At 43.1% G+C, this 19147-nt stretch overlaps 2 protein-coding genes across 2 annotated transcripts; one reads left to right on the forward strand and one right to left on the reverse strand.

The window, feature by feature from the left end:
• Nucleotides 1-659: 659 nt before the first annotated feature.
• Nucleotides 660-13631, reverse strand: LIAS (lipoic acid synthetase). Its single transcript, XM_069014251.1, has 11 exons — nucleotides 13526-13631; nucleotides 12315-12487; nucleotides 11568-11661; nucleotides 10749-10829; nucleotides 10358-10514; nucleotides 9470-9527; nucleotides 8374-8502; nucleotides 7550-7695; nucleotides 5857-5927; nucleotides 4995-5106; nucleotides 660-4055 (listed from the first exon to the last, which is right to left on the reverse strand). The coding sequence occupies exons 1-11, from the start codon at nucleotides 13595-13597 to the stop codon at nucleotides 4003-4005; spliced, it is 1146 nt and encodes a 381-aa protein (XP_068870352.1). The 5' UTR covers nucleotides 13598-13631; the 3' UTR covers nucleotides 660-4002.
• A 64-nt stretch (nucleotides 13632-13695) lies between these two features.
• RPL9 (ribosomal protein L9) lies at nucleotides 13696-18950 on the forward strand. Its single transcript, XM_069014259.1, has 8 exons — nucleotides 13696-13746; nucleotides 14117-14163; nucleotides 14242-14357; nucleotides 15217-15312; nucleotides 15625-15757; nucleotides 17178-17258; nucleotides 17712-17827; nucleotides 18829-18950. The coding sequence occupies exons 2-7, from the start codon at nucleotides 14118-14120 to the stop codon at nucleotides 17816-17818; spliced, it is 579 nt and encodes a 192-aa protein (XP_068870360.1). The 5' UTR covers nucleotides 13696-13746; nucleotide 14117; the 3' UTR covers nucleotides 17819-17827; nucleotides 18829-18950.
• Nucleotides 18951-19147: the final 197 nt, after the last annotated feature.

Consider the following 19147-nt stretch of genomic DNA (forward strand, 5'->3'; position numbering starts at 1 on the left):
CTAAGTGCTGTACCCCTGTTGCTACCCTGTTTCTCCTGCAGACTTAATCAAAGCCTGAAATAGTGTCTTGGGGCTTAGTCATAAAGATACTAGAGAATGGCCGAGTTCATTACAGTGGGATCATTCTAACTTCCCTCTCTTAGCAAAGGGGGAGCAGCAGATCCTGAGGAGCAACAAGAGGTAAAACCAGTACGGGCATTTTTCTTGCTTTCTTCGAGTCAACTTACTTTCTTGGTGGCTGCATTCTTTTAGTGGGAGAACTGGGATTGGGGGATGAATCCAGTGGGACATTCCTTCAGGATACAGCAATACATACCTTGCATATATGCCAGAGAACCTTACCACAGGCCAAAAGGAAGAGCTTCAGAAGCTTGTGCAGCACCATGAATCATAAGCCGTTGTCTTCAGAGTACATTTGTCTGGGAAATAAGAGTGGGAGATGACCTGTGTTCCGTTTTGAAGGCTTGAGTAGTGCACATAAGAGATGGGGTTTAGTGCTATTGAGTCTTTGTGTATGGATGTTACAGCAGGTAATTCTGGATGAGAATTGTGTAATGTGACCAGTGGACTCTTGTGCTCTGAAATTCCTTTTACAGGGCTCTTAAAATGCAATCCCATGGTAACACTGTGTTACACTGCAAAAATGTGAATACAACAGCTGAAGCAAAGCCAGATTTAATACAAGTTGAGAAGGAGTTTGAAACAGAATGCATAAATTGGGTCTTACCCAAGATGTACACAGACAAATTCTAAGTGCCGCAAGATGTGCTGGTTTTCTTCTGAGTATGTGTGGTCACATTTTTGTGCAGCTAAAACTTGTCTGCTTCCAGGAATACAATAGCCAAGAATATTCCAAGTTGAATAGAACACATATATTTGACCAAGACTAGTTACTATAGGGGTGAGGAGGAGCAGTTAGGGGTGAGATTTTGTACTGGCCAAAAAGTTTACACTTCTCATTTGAGGTTCTTGTAGTGCTATAATCTTGTTCAACAGCTAAACTTGGAAGTTAATTGTAAAACAATGCAGGAAGGCATAATGGAGATCTGATTTAGGAATGGTAGAGTCAAGCTAAAATTGACAAGTTGAGCATCTGCAATAAGTTACCATGTTGTAGTAAGGAAGCATAAATGCTTGACACTTTTTAAATTAAGGGGACATCAATATTAATTATTCATCAAGTAGGGAAAAAATATAAAACTGTTTTTAAAATGACAAAGCCAGAGTGTTCAGTTCACTTAAGGACTTGAAGTTACTGGAAGATGCAATTCTCTATGAATAACATTTAATTATGTTTCAGACAGTGTAGTAGATTGACGTGATGATGCTTAAAAAGACTATTCATTCTTTTAAAGTGTCTATTTCAACTTTAAATCTTATTCCCAAAACTCAGTTAGATGTTTTCCTGGTTGCAAGGATGATTAATGTTTCTTAAAATATTTTATAGCTGCTTTGTGAAACAAACTGACAGAATGATGTGCTTGACATACAAAATGAAAATGTCACCAAACATGAAACTTCACCAAAACCGAGTCATGAAACCTGTTCTGAATTACAACAAGGATGTTTGTGACAGTTTGGTACCTTAACACAGCTATGGAAAAACTGAATAGGCAATAGGGGAAGTAAGATGACTGTAAAAGCAGGAATTTGTAACTAGGAAAAGAACTTTAGGGCTTGTCTTCAAACACTGTTAAAAAAAAAAACAGGCACAGACCCTCTCCAGTCTATGAAGTCAAAGTGTGACTTTCACCAGAATCCACAGCGAAACATGCAGCTAGAAAAGCTTGTGTAGCTTCTGACACTTGGTACCAGACAGTTGGCAGACAGCTGTGTAAGAGCATGAGATCATCTTCTGAACCACCCAGCAGCAATTCATAAAATAATTCTAAAATGAAGTAATATTGGACTGTGTTTCAAGAAGCATTATTTCTCTCACTGTAAAGAAGCCACTGTGCAATGTTGTCTTGTTCCAGTTTGATAATGGCTTTATGGCTCAGAATTCCTTTTTTCTGTATTTTGGTGTTGATATGCTGAAAGAGCAGTAACTTGGCAGAAGCTACAGTCATATTCTGTTACATCTGCTCTGTAGGCAAGTCAAAACTGTTCTTTACAGTAGGACCCCTAATAAGGGCTGGCAGCTGTTAAATGTGTGGGTATCCTGGGGTTGATGTTGCAACCCTCTCCATCTGCTGCAGTGGAGGGAATGTTGAATTTTCTTGCAATGGTTGATAACCTTTCCCTGCTCTAGCAATTTTCTTGCAATGGTTGATAACCTTTCCCTGCTCTAGCACTCAAGTGTACTTCAGCTGAAGCGCAGGGCATTTTTGGCTCAAAATATACTTGGGCTTTCTATGACTAGCAATCAGACCTTTTAATTTAATTTTTAAATTTATTAATAATATTTTAAAAAAGAAACCAGCCTTGTCTCTCTGCCCTTAAAAAATAGTTCTTCTTTTATCCCTTCTTCCCCTTTGTTCCTCATGGCTCACATTTCTCTTCCCCTTACACTGGTGAATTAGTACATTCCTTCTTGGTAAAGTTTTGTCTTCATAATGCTTTAATATTGCTGTACTTCATTTTGTGAAGTGTCAACTATGCATCACTGGCCTTGGTTGTATAATCTTATGTTCATACAAGTTTCTCCTATATATTATCTTGCTAGGTAGCTGTCTTCCTTCTGGCATCTTGCTGCATTGGTGGGGTGTGCAGGGTCCACTCTCCTTCTACAGACTGCAGTTTAGAAAAGTATTAGGGCCAGTCAGAGAATTAACTGCATGATGAGAGTTTAGGACCAGATAGCAGTCCTGGAATCTTTCCCAAATAACTTCACAAAGATACAGGTGAAGCGAGTTCAGAGATGGTATCTAATGTCCACAGCTGAGCATTAGGGAGAGACAGTCATCAGTATTATTGCTGTACAGAGAGGCAAGTAGAGCTGTTAATGTACCATATGCCGTGTTTTTATTTCTGCTTGAGCTTAGTGTGATATGCAGTGGATTTCACGTTTCACCCACAATGTAGTTCACTTCTCTGCATTCAGATTTACCAGCCAGACCAAGCCTCAAGGGGCAGGTAACCAAACCCACCACACACAACCACTGGGGTTTTAACTTTCCTTTAATGACAAGACAATAGCCATGCAATAGGAGCACATTACAGAACAGCAGCAGTTCTGCATACTCAATACTAAAGAAGCATCTGTGCAGCTCAGTGGGGTTTGTTACAGTCATGTACATAAGTTAGGGATAGCTCCATTTATGCTCTTACACCAACTCTGATTTTCCAAATGGTTTAAATTAATGGTATCTACACAAGGTTAATTGTCTTGCCAGAAAGGACATTTTGTTTTCTTTAGCTTGATACCTTGTATATACCAAGGTTCACACTTGGAGACATGCAAGCTCTGGAAAAGCTTTAGCTATCAGAATGGTACAGCTCATTTTCTCAAGATGCAGGTAAGAGATACCATCTTTTGAAGGAGTATCACTACACTTTCTCTAGTGCGGTTCAAGATAGCCCTAATCTGGTGCATTATCATGTACAGTGTCTTTCTTTAGAACTCCTACAGTTCCCAGAACTCCTGCAAGCTTATGGTACATAGTAGTAGTAAGATACACCAAAGTATCAGTACTTTTCAAATTACTATCAGCACCTTCACAGGTAACAACTGCATCAATGCTGTTTGTTGTTGCAGATCTATAAATCTCTCTAATCTTTGTTCCCAGCTTACATTTATTTCTTCCACCTCAGTTCCACTACTCTTTCAAAATCGGTTCTATCTTCTGTTTTTGCTGAACACTAGAAGTACGCTGTTGTTGTAGCCTTACCAGGAGAAATGAGGTAAAATAATGTGTTTTGATGAGAAAAAAAGTGTTCTGGAAAGATAGTAAGTTTATTCATACAGCCACCATCTGTTCTGCATTTCTGGAACTGAGTATAATTATGCACTGAAAAAAGGATCCTTAAAACTGGCTGCTTTAAATAGGTTCACTCTCATTTTCAGATGGCTTTTGTCTTTCTTTTTTCTACTAAGTTCTTCAAGAAGAATTCACCTAATTAAAAGGAAAAAAATAAACACCAGAATGATTTGTAGGTATTTCAATAAAAGAAGGCAAAAGAACACATTTAACGAGTGTTCAATTCTACAATATAATTGTTTTTGCTACTTATTTTATAAGAATTCAATTCTATATAACAGTACTTCCAATACACACAACAGGGATCTAAAAAAACCCTCAAAACTATAACCCAACAAACAACCCCTCCACTCCCAAAATCATGATTTTCCTCCTGTCCAGTTTTGTGAAATAGCTCTGTTGCTTTGTGCATTCCAACCGGCAGAAATGAATTGATTTAACTAAAATTTAATTCCTGTTTCATAAAGTATCAGCAAGTTATAGTGAAACCTGCTATAAATCGTGTTTAAGCTTGCATTAAAAGACTGAGCAGCAAAGTACCCCAAATGAGCCTTCTCTGCTCTTTCCTTAGGACAAAGCAGGATGTTGTACCTACGCAACAGTTCCATTAATATCAGCTGCTACTTAATACCCAGTGCTCTGTCAGAAAAAGCACTGCCATAAGTGTCTCTAATTATTTTTAAAGCACTATAAATAAATTCTGCCTAAACCAACAACATTGCATCACAAACAACCAAGGACCTCGTTGAACCCAGAAGTATCCAAGAGGCAGAATGTGAAGGAAAACTTGCAAATTCAGTACCCTTTATCCTGCCTCACTTATTAAGTATAGTACAGAATAGGTTTGACAAAAAAATTAGGTTAAGCAGCACTGCAATTGTACAAATACTAATTACTGTCATACTGACGCAGTTGGATGACCTATAGGAGATAATGTAAATAATTTTTTAAAAAGGGCTGACTCTATGAGGTGTTCTTGAACTAAGGTGAGCTTTGTTGTACATTACTTCACTGCTTTAGTTTTGTATAATAAAATATTACATGCTAAATAATCCAGTGCTTTCAGTAATTTACCTGCTTTATAGGAAGAACGCACTAAAGGCCCGCTAGCAGTGTAATGGAATCCAAGATCATTTCCTACTTTTTCCCAGTACTTAAACTTCTCGGGAGTTATGTACTCTTCAACCTGGGGGAAAAAAATTAATTTTGCTCAGGTATTAATACAAAGGAAATGGCTATAGCTAGCATGCAGTGAAATGAAACACAGTTACTTTGCAAGTTCAAAATTTTTCACTCCAAAGCTTTCATCAGTGAAGTCACGAACTGCATTTTTGCTCTGCTTTCTACCAAACAAATGTGTTTTATTTGCTTTTCATACTTAGCTGGAAAGTTCACAATTTAACTTCTAGTTGTTGCTTTATCATTTTCTTCACTCTTTTTTTGAATGGTCTTTTCGATCAAGCCTTTTTTTCTGTTCAAGTTAGTGTGGTTTTTTACTAGTCCTACAAATCTCTTCACTAACAGTTGTTTCAGTGAAACACAGGAACAGAGCAGAGAGCAAAGTTCTGGACAGATCCTAGCAGAAAATGGTAAATTTCCCAGCTGAAGTGGCACCATTAAGGGAGAGCCTATAGGACAGTGAAGGGGTGATGGCTTGAGCAATTATGTGTAAGACATACACTGAAGCTCTTGTTTTCCAGAATCATGCCTCAGCTCCAGCTGTCTCCCTGCTACCAGTAGAGACTAGCACTGGAAAGTCTGCAGAAGATGGAAGGGGTTAGATGGCTGAGGTCATTTTTAGTGAAGAGTTCCACAACAGATAATCATTGTCAGGCTAAACAAGGAAGGAAATTTTTTCCAACATCTGCCGTTAGAGTAAGGATGACTGTGCAAGGTACAGACCATAACTCTGCCTGTAAATTAAAGGCACGTTTACCTTTAGGTGACGTTTTGTTGGTTGCATATACTGTCCTAGGGTCAAACAATCTACATCTGCTTCCCGCAATACTGTAAAAACAAAATTGTTAGTGGCAGAAGGATCACAAGGGATTGTCAGCAACTAGAAAACATCCTCATTCCAAGTCTGACCAAGGGTCACTCAAGGGGCTATGTCCTGCTGGCACTTGCAGCTTCCACGCACAGTCACCACACACCTCACACCTCACGAGCACACGCTGCTGCTGGCCCTGAGCTATCGAGCTTAAAGCTACAGCAAATCCCTGGTGCTGCACTTACTGCAGTGATGTCTCACTGCAGAGATGACATCCTCTTGTCTCTTGCTGCTTTCCACAATGGCTTTAGGTCAGAGCCTTCATTTGATAAAAGATGCATACATGCACACACATGGGGCACTTCACTCTTCCAACAGACTTCATGCCGAGAAGATGTGGATGGTTCTTGTACCATAAATCAGGGGAAATGGCCAGTTTTACACACTAGGGTGTATTTTAGTTTTGATGCCTCCAGAATCTCATAAACTCTGTCTTTACAATTTGAATATATACTAGAATCAATAAACAGCAAAGGAGTTGAGGTGATCTATTTACAGAGGGAAACCCCAGCACTTCAGGGTCAGCTGGCCTGAAGAATTATGTTCACTGCAGGAGAAGGGTGTTCTGAACAAAGGGATGGCTGAAGAATCAGAGTTTGCATGAACATCCCTATATATTTTCTAGCTACTTTCCCCACATCAAATAGGAAGAAAAGACAGCATTTTGACTACAGCATTGCCGTCACTGTTAACCTGGAATCTCTGTTTAGACTGATATGGTTCTGTAAAGAAAAGGGGACAATACCAGCACACTTAGATGCTCTTTAACTTGTACCCAGAGGATGGAAGTGGAACAAAACTAAAGTAACTGAATGAACGTGGCAGGTCACAGTTTGCTTCTGTATATGTGCAGCAAAGTGGCCAGACTGCAAATAGCACCATATCTGAAATTTCATATCCTTATGGCTAGGAAATTCTAGGAAGGAGGAATGGGAAAAAAATAAGGAATTTAAAATTTTTTGGTCCAGTTGCAGAAATACTAGACTACATAGCTGCATTCTAAATGTGTCTGTGCACAAAATGAAGTACCAGGTAAACATTTTTTCAGGATACAGGAGAAATGCCATAGGATTTATGAACTACTTCAAAGGGTAGTGTATTCACTTACCACTGTGAGTGGGGTTTTTTCTCCTCTTAAAAATACATTTACGTGAAAACATAAGAACACGCTACAGCTCTCAGGCTAACAACATTTTTGCATCTAAGTAAACTGAAATAATTTAAGCAACCAGGTCTGCTATTTCTAAAAAGGAATGCACAATGAGGCAACAGTGTTGCAAGCCTGTTGTTTAAGTATTGCAAAGATAAAGTTAATATAGCTAAAAAAAGTTCTAAGCTCCACTGAAATCAACATGAGATGGATTTACCTGTCAAATTGAATCTGTAAGCTATAAGAAGGTAAAATATTTCAGAAATTCAGTCTTTTTTAACTAAACTTTTCTTTTCCAATGGAACTTAGGAAACATTTTCTGCACCAGCAAACTGATTTGCATGTAGAGGCAAAGATGCTTACAATTGTTTTTCAACACAGTAAAATTCATACCTGTGAATTCTGGCATCTATTTCAACACCAACTTACATTTCATTGTGGAATATATTTGTTCATCTGTCTCGCCTAGCCCCAGCATAATGGAGGTTTTGGAAATGACGCCGGGCTGGACCTCTTTGGCGTGTTTCAGCACACGGACGGACTGCTCAAAGTTGGCTCGGGGGTCACGGACCTTCCTTCGCACATTTCCAGCACAAGGGGTAAAAACACGCGTAAGGGCACACAGAAGTTAGAGACGCCAGGAAAGGCGAGTTCCGCCAGTTCCTGCGAAGCGGCGGCGCAGAGGTTCTTTGGCCGTGCAGTTGGAGAGCGGCGACGGGACGTGCCCGGCCCAGGAGCCGCGGCCGGGCTGGGCCGCCCCGGGAGGCGGCAGCGACCGGGGCCGCGGCGCGCGCGCCCCCTGCCGGCGGCGGCTCGGCGGCGGTGCGCGCGGGGCAGGCCGGGAACGGGGCCACTCCGCACCCGGCCCTGCGGCCCCGCTCCGCACCCGGGCCCCATCCCGGCCCCGCGGCCCCGCTCCGCACCCGGGCCCCCATCCCGGCCCCGCAGCCCCGCTCCGCACCCGGGCCCCATCCCGGCCCCGCAGCCCCGCTCCGCACCCGGCCCCGCAGCCCCGCTCCGCACCCGGGCCCCATCCCGGCCCCGCGGCCCCGCAGCCCCGCTCCGCACCCGGGCCCCCATCCCGGCCCCGCTCCGCACCCGGCCCCGCAGCCCCGCTCCGCACCCGGGCCCCCATCCCGGCCCCGCAGCCCCGCTCCGCACCCGGCCCCGCAGCCCCGCTCCGCACCCGGGCCCCATCCCGGCCCTGCTCCGCATTCGGGCCCTCCTCCCGCACATCCAGAGCCACCGCTCACCTCTGCAGTGCCGGCACCGTCTCCACGTTGTGGGCATACACATCCAGCCCCGACAAGGCGACTTTCTCCACTGCTTTAAGGTCCCCTCGGAAATCGGGAGTTAGGCATTCCACCAGGATTTTTGGATTCCTGAAAAGGCGAGACAAAAGGAACACACCTCTGGGATTTTGTGTCACTTGCTAAAAAACTCAAGACAGCAAAAAAAAACCCCAAACCCCATAACATGAACACATGACACTCTAATAAGCAAAGCAAAGTTAATTCAGGGTAATTCTAAACCAATAGGTTTCTGCAAACAATTTGTAACAAACTCGTGTTAAGTTAACCTGCAACAAAGACAAAAAAAAAAAGTATAAACAGTGTACATGATTGTTTTAGAGACTGTTAGAATTGCTTTTATATTTATTACTTTGTTTTTGCTGTATTTCAGCTCACACCAGTAAAATCAGGAATTGAACACACGATATTTAGTTAAAGATCATAGCTCCAAAATACAGAGGAGTTATAATACTGCTACTGGAAGAAGAAGACTCTGAGTCTAGAATCTAGTCTTGGTGTCCAGGAGCCTGATTTCAGCTCAGAAAGGCAGGTGGGGAAAACTGCAGGAACCCTACAAGACCCAAGGTATACTGGGAAATACAGGGAAAGCAGGAAGGTACAATCATAGACTTGGAAATGGCCATTAAGGCAAAATGAAAAGCAATTTGTTCACCGCTGAATGAGAAACCAGACTCCTTCAGTCATGTGGTGACAGCATTACCTAACTGCTGTGTTTGAGCCCCAAACTTCAGGAATGAACATACCTCAGAAGAATGTATTCATTTCCTGGTAAACCAGCTGTCTGCTCAAAGAAAGAATCCAGTGCTTAGCTTTAAATAAGCCTGGGATGAATTGGAAATGCAACTAAACTCAAAACAGTTTCCGACCATTCTATGAGAAAGATAAAGGAAGGAAAAAAAAAGGGGGCACAGACAGGCTAGAGGTAGACTTTTGTATTTGCATGGTCCCTGGAATAACTCAGCTAAAGGAGCTTTGACCTACATGCAGTACCACATTCTAAAGTTTTAACAATAACAGCAATACATTAATGACACACCTTTCTTTCAGATGTGAGACTGTCTTTGCAAAGTGTTCCGCTCCACCATCAGGCATATCTAGAAGCATTTCAATTATTCAGTTAATCTTTCTGTTCAAGAAATGTATTTACTTATTAGCAAAGCCAAAAAACCCATCAGATTCAAATCCTGAATGCACAAGAATAAACCAGTCAAGCCCCAGTCTTATCTCACCATTTATGCCAAGGGTTTACAAAAGATATCCTACCAAGCCTCTACACAAAGTCTAACTGTGATTGTCTAGGGCAGAGTTCAGATTTACCTGTCTCTAGGTTCCCTGTCTCCCTGAGCACAGAATGGCTTTACCTATTTATGGTTCTGGTCTGAGAAACAGTTGCACAAAAATTGAAAAGTATGTATTAGAGCTCTTTAAAGACCCTTTGAAGCCACTGCACTTTCCATCATACTGAACACTTTTTACAATGGCTTTCCCCACCTATATGGTGTCACTGCAAGGGAGCTACTGCAACCTTAGGAAAACACAACTTCCAGTTCTGTTACATATTATATATTCTAGGTTTACTGTTTGGAAAGAAGTTCTGTAATGGTGTTGTATACGAATATCTGTCTTTTTGCTATCCAAGTATTAGAACATGGTGTTTATGCATGCATTTTGCTAAAAATTAGTTATAAAATATTTACTATTGTGGTATTTATTGATGTTTATTAACAGTGTCATTTCTGTTGTATTTTACCAGACACAGAGAAATACTAAGCACATGTAGGAACTTTCCAACGTTTCAGCACTGTTGTCTCCTTTAAAAGAGTCCCCCAGGACAGCTGTGCAGATAAACGTTTCTGGGGCCTGTGTGCAGCCCACGTAACACCGTGAGAGCTCAGAGCAGCGTGAGGAGAGCCCAGGTACGCACCGTCCCTGTCCACAGACGTCAGCACCACGTAATCCAAGCCCCACGCCGCTATTGCCCTGGCTGTGTTGTAAGGCTCCTGTGGATCCGGCGGAGGGGGGTTTTTTGCAGTTTTTACTGAACAAAATCTGCAGCCTCTGGTGCATGTGTCACCCATCAGCTGGAACATGAAAGACATTCCTACCTTTACACAGTACAAACCACTATTGCTCAGCTGGGAAACAGCTACATAAGCTACATCAGACAAATCCCAACACTAAGCAAAAAAACCCCAGGACAGTGCTTTACTCTAAATTTATTGTAATAAACCCACTCCACTACAGTAGAGATCCAACAACAGAGTACAAACAGCTCAGACATTAACAGAACACTTAAGAAATGGTGAATGACTTACCATAATAGTAGCTGTTGCTGTGGCATATTCCCCACCTCCCCAGCATTCTCCAATGTTGGGACAACGTGCTTCTTCGCATACCTGAAGGTGAAAGGCTGTACTGTACCTGGATTTTTCCATATTATTTTTGAAAATAATTATTATATTATTGATTGATTTTAATAGTAGCCTACAAACAATTCCTTCTTATCACTTCCCTGCTGTTTTATAACAAGTCAGTAGAACAGACTTGTTATAAAAGAAGAGAATTGCTTCCTGACATCCACTACCATTCTTTTTCTCTACTTCACAACTGCAAAAACTCCTCAACCAGGTAACTGTCTTATTAATTAGCACAGACTATCATTAACATTTTTAATTTAAGAACTGATAAAATGTTCACAAACTTTGTGATTCATTAAAGCATGAACTTAGTCTGAAAAAAAAAATTAAAAAGGCCTCTCCATGCACTCCCAGCATTTTTTACTACCTGGAAAGTACAATTAATGAAATGTGTACAGTTTCTTTTCATGCAAATCAAGTATGTAACTCAAATTGTGTGTGTTTCCTTTAAAAATGGTTGCACATAGCATCTGCTTATCTCTGGTGATGGAAGTAGTAAACCCTAGTATTTAAAATCACAGTAGGAAAAACACTACATCTGTTGGATTTACCCTTATTCTTTAGAGGTAAAATTCACTGCTAGCAAAAAGGATCAGCACTGGGCTTGCCTTCAGCACTGAAGATCATGCAACACATGACTTCTACCTGTCTTCCACAGAGAAAAAATGTAAAACCTGCCTTATTTCTATAGGAACACTTGGTTGGTGCCAGACTTACCGTATGAAGATTTAAACTTCTCAAGGTATTCTTTAGTTTATTGTAGTTCTTTCCCATGGGAATCTTTGTTTTCAGCCATGGAGGAAGATGCAGCCTGAATAACACCAAGCAAACATGAAGATTAATAAACTACTTACATGGCAAGTTTCATTAATTTCATAGATTTAATTTGTTACAGATCCCAACAAGGAAAGGTCCCATGAAAACTGATGCAACTCAGCAATTCATGTTAACATCATTCATGGCCAGACCAGGCTTCTCTTCCCTGTTCATCATCATTCCAACACTCAAGCATAGGAATTGTTGTCATTGAAATGTTTAAAACTGTTCACTGTTCCAGTGGGATTGAACAGTGCCACACTGGAGACTGCAACAATTAGTAACAGCAGATGTTGCACAGCTATCACAAAGTCTGATCAAATTTCAAACTAGAAATATGGGGGTTTAAACATTTTTTTTAACTTAAGTCTTCATTTTTTTTCTTCTCTACCAGCAGGACCTTTTGCAATAGTCACCTACTGATGTATATTTGTAATTTAATTACTGGCACTCGAGAAAATACCACCATGTCTCCACAGTTTGTCATGGATTTGAAGTTAATGACATTTTTCCTTTCTTGAAAAATCATTATATTTGCAACACAGTAGGGCAGAATTTACTAAAGATACATAGTATATGCTTTGTAGTTATTGCTAAACATGCAAGATCATGCAGAGAAGCAACTAAAGTTGATAAAATCACAATTACCTTTCTCCTTTCTCACGCTTTAAGTTGCCCTTATACTCAGCCCACGTGCTCTTGTCTGACAGATCTCCAGAGACAAAGTCCTGTAAGTCTGGTCCATTTTGGAGGAACTCTTTTTTTTCCCCTGGCAAAGAACCTGATGTTCCATACTGGTTACACACATGGCTCCCTGACACCTAAAACAAGCAAAATTGTAACTTATTTAGTAACAAACACGCTGGCATCTTATACTAAACAACAATTTGCCCTTCTGCTGGTTAATCTACACTTTGTGTAAGCATTTCCCCAATGGCCTTTAAGCTAAATGTATAATTCTCTTTTTATTTTAAGCCTCATGAAACAGACTTATCTATCATAACATTAAAGTTATATGGTGTAACATAAAATCCCCCTGTACTCAGCACTGGTAAGGCCACACCTCAAATCCTGTGTCCAGTTTTGGGCCCCTCAGTACAAGGACACTGAGGTGCTGGAGCATGTCCAGAGAAGGGCAATGGAGTTGGTGAGGGGTCTGGAGCACAAGGCTTATGAGAAGCAGCTGAGGGATCAGGGGTTGTTTAGCCTGGAGAAAAGGAGGCTCAGAGGGGAACAGATTGGTCTGTACAATTGCCTGAAAGGAGAGTGTAGCCAGGTGGGGATGGGCTTCTTCTCCCAGGTAACAAGTGACAAGATGAGAGGACATGGTCTTAAGCTGCACCAGGGGAGGCTTAGTTTGGACATCAAAAGGAATTTCTTCCCAGAAAGAGTGATCAGACATTGGAATGGGCTTCCCAGAGAGGGATTTAAGGAAAGACTGGATGTGGCACTCAGTGCCACGGTCTGGTTGACAAGCTGGTGCTCGGTTATAAGTTGGGCTCGGTGATCTCAGAGGTCTTTTCAACCGAACGGATCCTGTGAAATAACATTGTCTGGCTTACTCCGGTGTCTCGGGGCCGCAGAAGCGGCGTTGCCATGGCTCCCGGTGGCTGCCGGGCGCTGTGCCGTGGGAGCGGGGCCGGGGCTCGGTGTCCCGAGGGTGCGTGTGCCCGCGCGGGGCTGAGACGGTCCTTCCCGGGCTCTGCCCGCGGCCACCCCGCGCTGTCCCGCGCCACCAGCCCAGACCCGCTCGGCACCGGCACCGCGGTGCGCCCCGCAGGGTCTCCTCCTGCCGTGCCGTGCCGTGCTCCCCGCCCCCCCGGCCCATCCTGTTGCCGGCGGCCCCCGGCGCGACTCACCCGGCCCCGCGACACCAGCAGCCCCCGGGCGGCGGCGGCGCCGCACCAGCCCCGCGGCAGCAGCAGCGACATGGCGGCGCCCAGCCCGATCGATGCGCTCGGCCGCCTCGGCTACTCTTGCCTATCGGACGGCTGCCTCGGCGTGATGACGTCAGGGGCCGAGCGGCTACAAGTACGTGATGACGTCATACGCTGCCTCTTTCGGCGCTGCGCGCTGCCAGGTGAGGCCGGGCGGCGCAGCCGGGCTCGCCCGGGATCACCGGGATAATCCGGGATCATCCGCGGTGCGCGGTCCCCCGGCGCCCCGCCCGCGCGCGGGCAGCCCCCCGGCGCGGCGCCGGGCCCCGACGGCGCGTCCTGTCCCACACCCCGCGCGAGAGGGCCCCGGGACGGCGCCTTCCCGGCCAGGCCCCGCTGAGGCCGCCGCGCCCTGCCGCGCTCCGGGCCCGGCCGGGGGCCGCCGGTGCGGAAAGCGGAGCCCGGCGGTGGCAGCGGGGGTGGGGGCGTCGGTTCGCGAGGGGCAGGAGCGGGCGGGGTCCCCACGGGCACAGAGCCGAGCGGGCCTCCAGTCTCTCCCGTTGTCTCCCGCAGGATGAAGACCATCCTCAGCAACCAGACCGTGGACATCCCTGAGCAAGGTCAGTCCGCGCCGCGTTCGGGAGGCGCCCGGCGGTGCCGCCCCCGCAGTCCGTAACGCGTGTCCCTTTGGTTCGCAGTGGGAGTTTCGCTGAAGGGCCGGACGGTCATTGTGAAGGGGCCTCGAGGAACCTTGCGGAGGGATTTTAACCACATCAACGTGGAGCTGTCCCTCCTGGGAAAGAAGCACAAGAAGGTGAGTGCTGCACAGGCCGTTTTGTTGCCCCGAAACGGAGGGGAGCTTTACAGTTGGCTTAAAAACTTCTTGGTGTTGTCGGAGAGTGACCGCAAATGTTCAGCTGCGGGTGTGTTGTTTGGTTGGTTTTGCTTGTTCCTGTGTATTCTGAAAGAGATTGGTCTCGTGGAGGCGTGGGGCCTCCTCGGGCATTGTGGGAGTCTTGCATTCGTGTTGTGTTGCAGTGAATGTGTTGATTGGATTCTTCTGTAGTGACGGTCAGTCACAGGGAAAGGGGTTGATCATTGTATGCTGTTCTAAGACTGGTTCGTTTAGACGATAAAAATCAGTTTATTTGAATTCAGGAAACTGTAAGTTACATAAGCAGAGCAGATGTTCTCTAAGTAAATGCTTGATGTTTTTATATTGTCTTCAAAAGTGTAAGAAAATATCAAGAGTGCCTGACTTCAGCTACTTTTTCACAAAGATCGAATGTTTCATTGAAACAGTGGATCCACACACAGTGTTTTATTTAAGTTGATTATGCATAGGAGACAGACTTCAAAACAACTTGCTCAGTAATTGCTAATATATCCTTTAGCTTAACATTCCATATTTATCTACCCTAGCTTTTCTGAAGACTTGTTAGTGGCAAGACATGAAGACAAATGTTTCTCATGTGTCTTAGGGCTGGAATTTAAAAGACAAGAGCCAGGTGGGCCTTTAGTAGCCTTTGAAAGAAGCAAAACAGCTCTGTGGTTTTGTTTGGTGGGCTTTAAGTAGTTTATCTAAAAGTGTTGCTCCTCATTTGTCACAAAATTATTTTGTTGGTGGTTTTGAAGCGTAGCTAAAAGCTTTGCTAATGTGCTTTTTGATGCAGCTTCGTGTTGACAAGTGGTGGGGTAACAGAAAGGAGCTGGCAACAGTTCGCACAATTTGCAGCCATGTACAGAACATGATCAAGGGGGTCACTCTGGTAAGTTGTGTTTGGAGCCTGGATAACTGCAGCCTTTTTTGTTACTTGCAGTGAGAGCCTTGTATTTTGTGGAGAGCATTTCTAGGCATCCAAGATGTAGCTTCTTTCTCCTTTTGCTTTTTTTCTTGCCTTTGCTGTCAAGCAAGTTCTGTGGGTGGAGGAAAGCACAAATGTCTCTTGGGCTCAGTCTCCTGCCCTTTTTAAGAAGCCTTTGCTAGACCTTGGCTTTAGTTTCTCCTGTAAACTTCATGCACGTGTTCTACCTTTTGGGAATGTTCTGCTTTCAATATCTGGTTATGTCCTGTGTCCCAGGGCTTTCGTTACAAGATGAGGTCGGTGTATGCTCACTTCCCAATCAATGTAGTCATACAGGATAATGGCTCACTGGTGGAGATCCGAAACTTCTTGGGAGAGAAGTACATTCGCAGAGTGCGGATGAGGCCAGGTGAGCATTTCTGGAGGCGTATTCTGCTGGTTTTAACTATGCTTTCCAAGCTGTTTTCTTTGGGCACTGCCACTGGGAATGGGAGATGCTGAACAATGGTTGGAGCAGCATTTGCTTGTCTGAATTTATGTAATCTTCTTACAATACCTTTGCCTCTGTTTACATTTATTATTAATGATGCTTCTGTAATTTAGTTTTAGTAGTGCGAGCTAGATAATAACTAGTCTGGAGTTACTGTATTACAAGGAGTCCAGGATTTACTTTCACTAAGATCTTGACGGTATTTATAGTTGGTAACCTGCAGGTGCTTAGATTTGTGTTTCTCTTTTAAAAGCATGATACATGAACTAGTTTCATACCACATCACAGTTTTGGTCTTTGAGGTGTTGAAGTTTGAATTTGCTGATTATCTAGGAGCATGCACAGTAAACTTGGAAATGGCTGTCTTGTTAGCTGTTTTTATATCTTGTACACTTGGAGTTTCAGTAAAATGTCTAACAGAAGAGCAGGCACTTGATGGAGTTCATTAAACTTCTGAAAGGAGGCAACAAAACATGTAATAAACAGAGTTACATAAAGACATAGTTACATAAAGACTGTAGGAAAGACTTCCCATATCCATTTGCTTTTTTCTAATTCCACTTCTGGTGAGGGTATGGGTAAGGATGTGACTGATGATGCTTTGGAGTGACTTTAGAGGAATGCATCAGACTTGTCCCAAAACACTAGTAGATAAGAGTGCAGAGTTACAGGGTTTTTGATTTATTGTGGGATATTAAGGGTGGGTTTGATTATTGTATTTGATTTTTTTTTTTAAGTGAGCATTTACTGTTAGTAAAAGGCTGGCTTAAAAGCTGCTATCTGCTGATTAAGTAGATCAAACTGTAAAAACTTTTGTTATTCTCCTTACAAATTCCAAGTTTCCTGTGGAATGCCCTTGTGTTTAGTCCTTATGAGTATTTGCAGCATTGCTAGTATAAACACAGTACTTGACATGACAGAGGTCAGTCATGTAGACAGAGGTCATTTTTTAATGGCTTTTGATTGGGGTGGCTCCAGTTTTCTATTAATGAGCACAAGCCTGTGGGAAGTGGCACCACCTGGCTGGCAGAGCCGTGCTGGCAAAATCACTGGCTTGTACACAGTGTTGGTGATTGATACCCTAATGTGATAATGGGTAAGCAGCAGTGCCACTTCAGTAGCTTTCAATCCAGAGGATGACTTGCACTAATCTTTAAGTCTTCAAGCTGTGTAAGGGAGGGCAACCCTGGAATGGATTTGAGGGACTCTTTAATAAAGTCATAGAAGCTAATTACTGTCTTGAATACTACTTTCTAGATACATAAACAGGGACAGGACATTAATATTGATTTTTTAATACATCTTCAACAGTGTGGATTATGTGTTTGCTTTTCCATAGGTGTTACCTGCGCAGTATCTCAAGCCCAGAAAGATGAGCTGATCCTTGAAGGGAATGACATCGAGTTGGTCTCCAATTCAGGTTTGTGAAAGTAGATGTGTGGAAGATTATGTGGAAACTTTATCTGAAGATGTCAGCTTAGCAAACTCTTTACCTCAAACTCTGAGGTAAACAACAGCCCAGGATTTTTTTTGCTCTAGTCATTGTAATTACTTTTCATAGTTCCTTACTCTTCCTAAGCTTAGAGATGTTTTTACAAGTCCACAGATTCGTATTCTTTGAGTCAGTACTTAGGGCCTTTTTGGCACCAAACTTTGCAGTTACACATGGGTGCAGTAATGAACTGCCACTGTCCCGAGTTGCCACGATGAACTCAGTGAAATGCATCCTGTTTTCATTAGACAGGATTTGAAGTTGGTAATTCCTGTCTGTAGATGACAGTCCTGTTTGTTAGTTGAAATACTGGAGCATAAACATGCTGCAAGTTGGCTTGGACCTTTTGGCTTTGTGCTAATGGTCTCATTTTGTCTGCAGCTGCCTTGATTCAGCAAGCCACCACAGTCAAGAACAAGGATATCAGGAAATTCTTGGATGGTATCTATGTCTCTGAGAAAGGAACAGTACAACAGGCTGATGAGTAAAACTCATAGGTTGGTATCATCTTAATGCACGTTGTACACCTTCTCTGTCGAGATGGGGACTTGACAAGGTTTATCTGCTTCAACATGGCCATGGTTAAGCTGGTTCCCAATAGGGGTGAAACTGTGTTTGTAAAAGGCATCATAAGGTGCATCATAAAACTTGAATTTTGCTAGGTCTTTAAACAGAAGTTTTCCATCGTCCATCAACTTGGCATTTTGCTACTCTGTGGAGAAGATCTGTTTCTCCAGTGCTGTACCTCTGCAGTGTGAATGAAAGCTGCAGTGGTGGCTGCAAATCTAAAATCAGCTGACTTGGCCTGACAGAGCAGTTTACAGCTATTTACAGAGAAGACCTCAGAATGATGTTCCTCCTGGTTGGACATTGCCCTCAGTAAAATAGTGGTCAGCACCCAAGTTATGTAGAAAGGTCTTCTGAGCAGTTTGTGTGTAAATGCTGGTAAACAGGTCAGTTTAACAAGGACAACTATTCACATTGTCTGTGGGCATTTCTTACTGAAGTTAAGTACAAGAATTTGGGGATCATTTAGAAATTGTAACTGCTAAAGGAATTGGATAAATTTTAGCTGTATGTGGTTCTGTACTTAGTACAAAACACCTGTGCAGGGTGAGGCAGTCTGACGTGCAAATAAATTCTGTGTTGTGTGCCTTTGGAACCTAAGCTTGAGGCAGGATGTAGATAAATTGAGTTTCATAATCATCATCCAGGTACCAGACATCTGCAAGCCTCTGAAAAAATAACTTCTAGTGCTGTTCCAAGTGCCTTGAGAGATGGAACAGCTTATTACATGCTTGCTGAACAGTTAAGCTGTTGTGTTTGAAGGCATCTTTAAGTAATCTTGTCGGTGTAAAATCAAGCAAATTCTTGAAACTCTTAATGTCTGTCTTGCATTAAAATCATCAGATAAATTAACATCAAATGGCTATAAACTTTTAGTTTCACATTTACTCTGCTAAAACTTTTCTAAAAGCTCTTAATGTTTTATTTACAGTTGTCTGTATCCTGACAGAAACCACCATGAGACATTATACCAGCAATGCCAGCTCAAAGAATCTGGTACAAACCTAAACACCATGAGAGGTTTAATAAAATAAACCGTATTACCGTATTTCATATCTTGGGTTTGTTGGTTTGATTTTTTTTTTAAGCACTAAAGGGTGATTGCATGAACCTGATGGCTTTTGGAGAAGCAGATTGCACACTGGGCCCACACTACTCATGTGTGTTGAAATCATCAGGCTTCATTCAGACTGAATGTTCTCAGAGACTGGTAGGGCAACGTGTACACTGTGCTACCATGATCTTTCTGT

This window comes from Aphelocoma coerulescens, chromosome 4 (assembly GCF_041296385.1).
Source record: "Aphelocoma coerulescens isolate FSJ_1873_10779 chromosome 4, UR_Acoe_1.0, whole genome shotgun sequence".
Taxonomy (NCBI): Eukaryota; Metazoa; Chordata; class Aves; order Passeriformes; family Corvidae; genus Aphelocoma; species Aphelocoma coerulescens.

Bases quoted from the DNA above. Each gene is read 5' to 3' on its own strand.
- LIAS (XM_069014251.1), bottom strand. From the start codon at position 13,597: ATGTCGCTGCTGCTGCCGCGGGGCTGGTGCGGCGCCGCCGCCGCCCGG. The intron at 10,515-10,748 runs GTAAGTCATTCA...TTCATGTTCCAG, and splicing joins CAGCAACAGCTACTATTATG to CTGATGGGTGACACATGCAC. The intron at 7,696-8,373 runs GTGAGCGGTGGC...AAATGTGCGAAG, and splicing joins ACGGTGCCGGCACTGCAGAG to GAAGGTCCGTGACCCCCGAG.
- RPL9 (XM_069014259.1), top strand. From the start codon at position 14,118: ATGAAGACCATCCTCAGCAACCAGACCGTGGACATCCCTGAGCAAG. The intron at 14,358-15,216 runs GTGAGTGCTGCA...TTTTTGATGCAG, and splicing joins TGGGAAAGAAGCACAAGAAG to CTTCGTGTTGACAAGTGGTG. The intron at 17,259-17,711 runs GTTTGTGAAAGT...TTTTGTCTGCAG, and splicing joins CGAGTTGGTCTCCAATTCAG to CTGCCTTGATTCAGCAAGCC.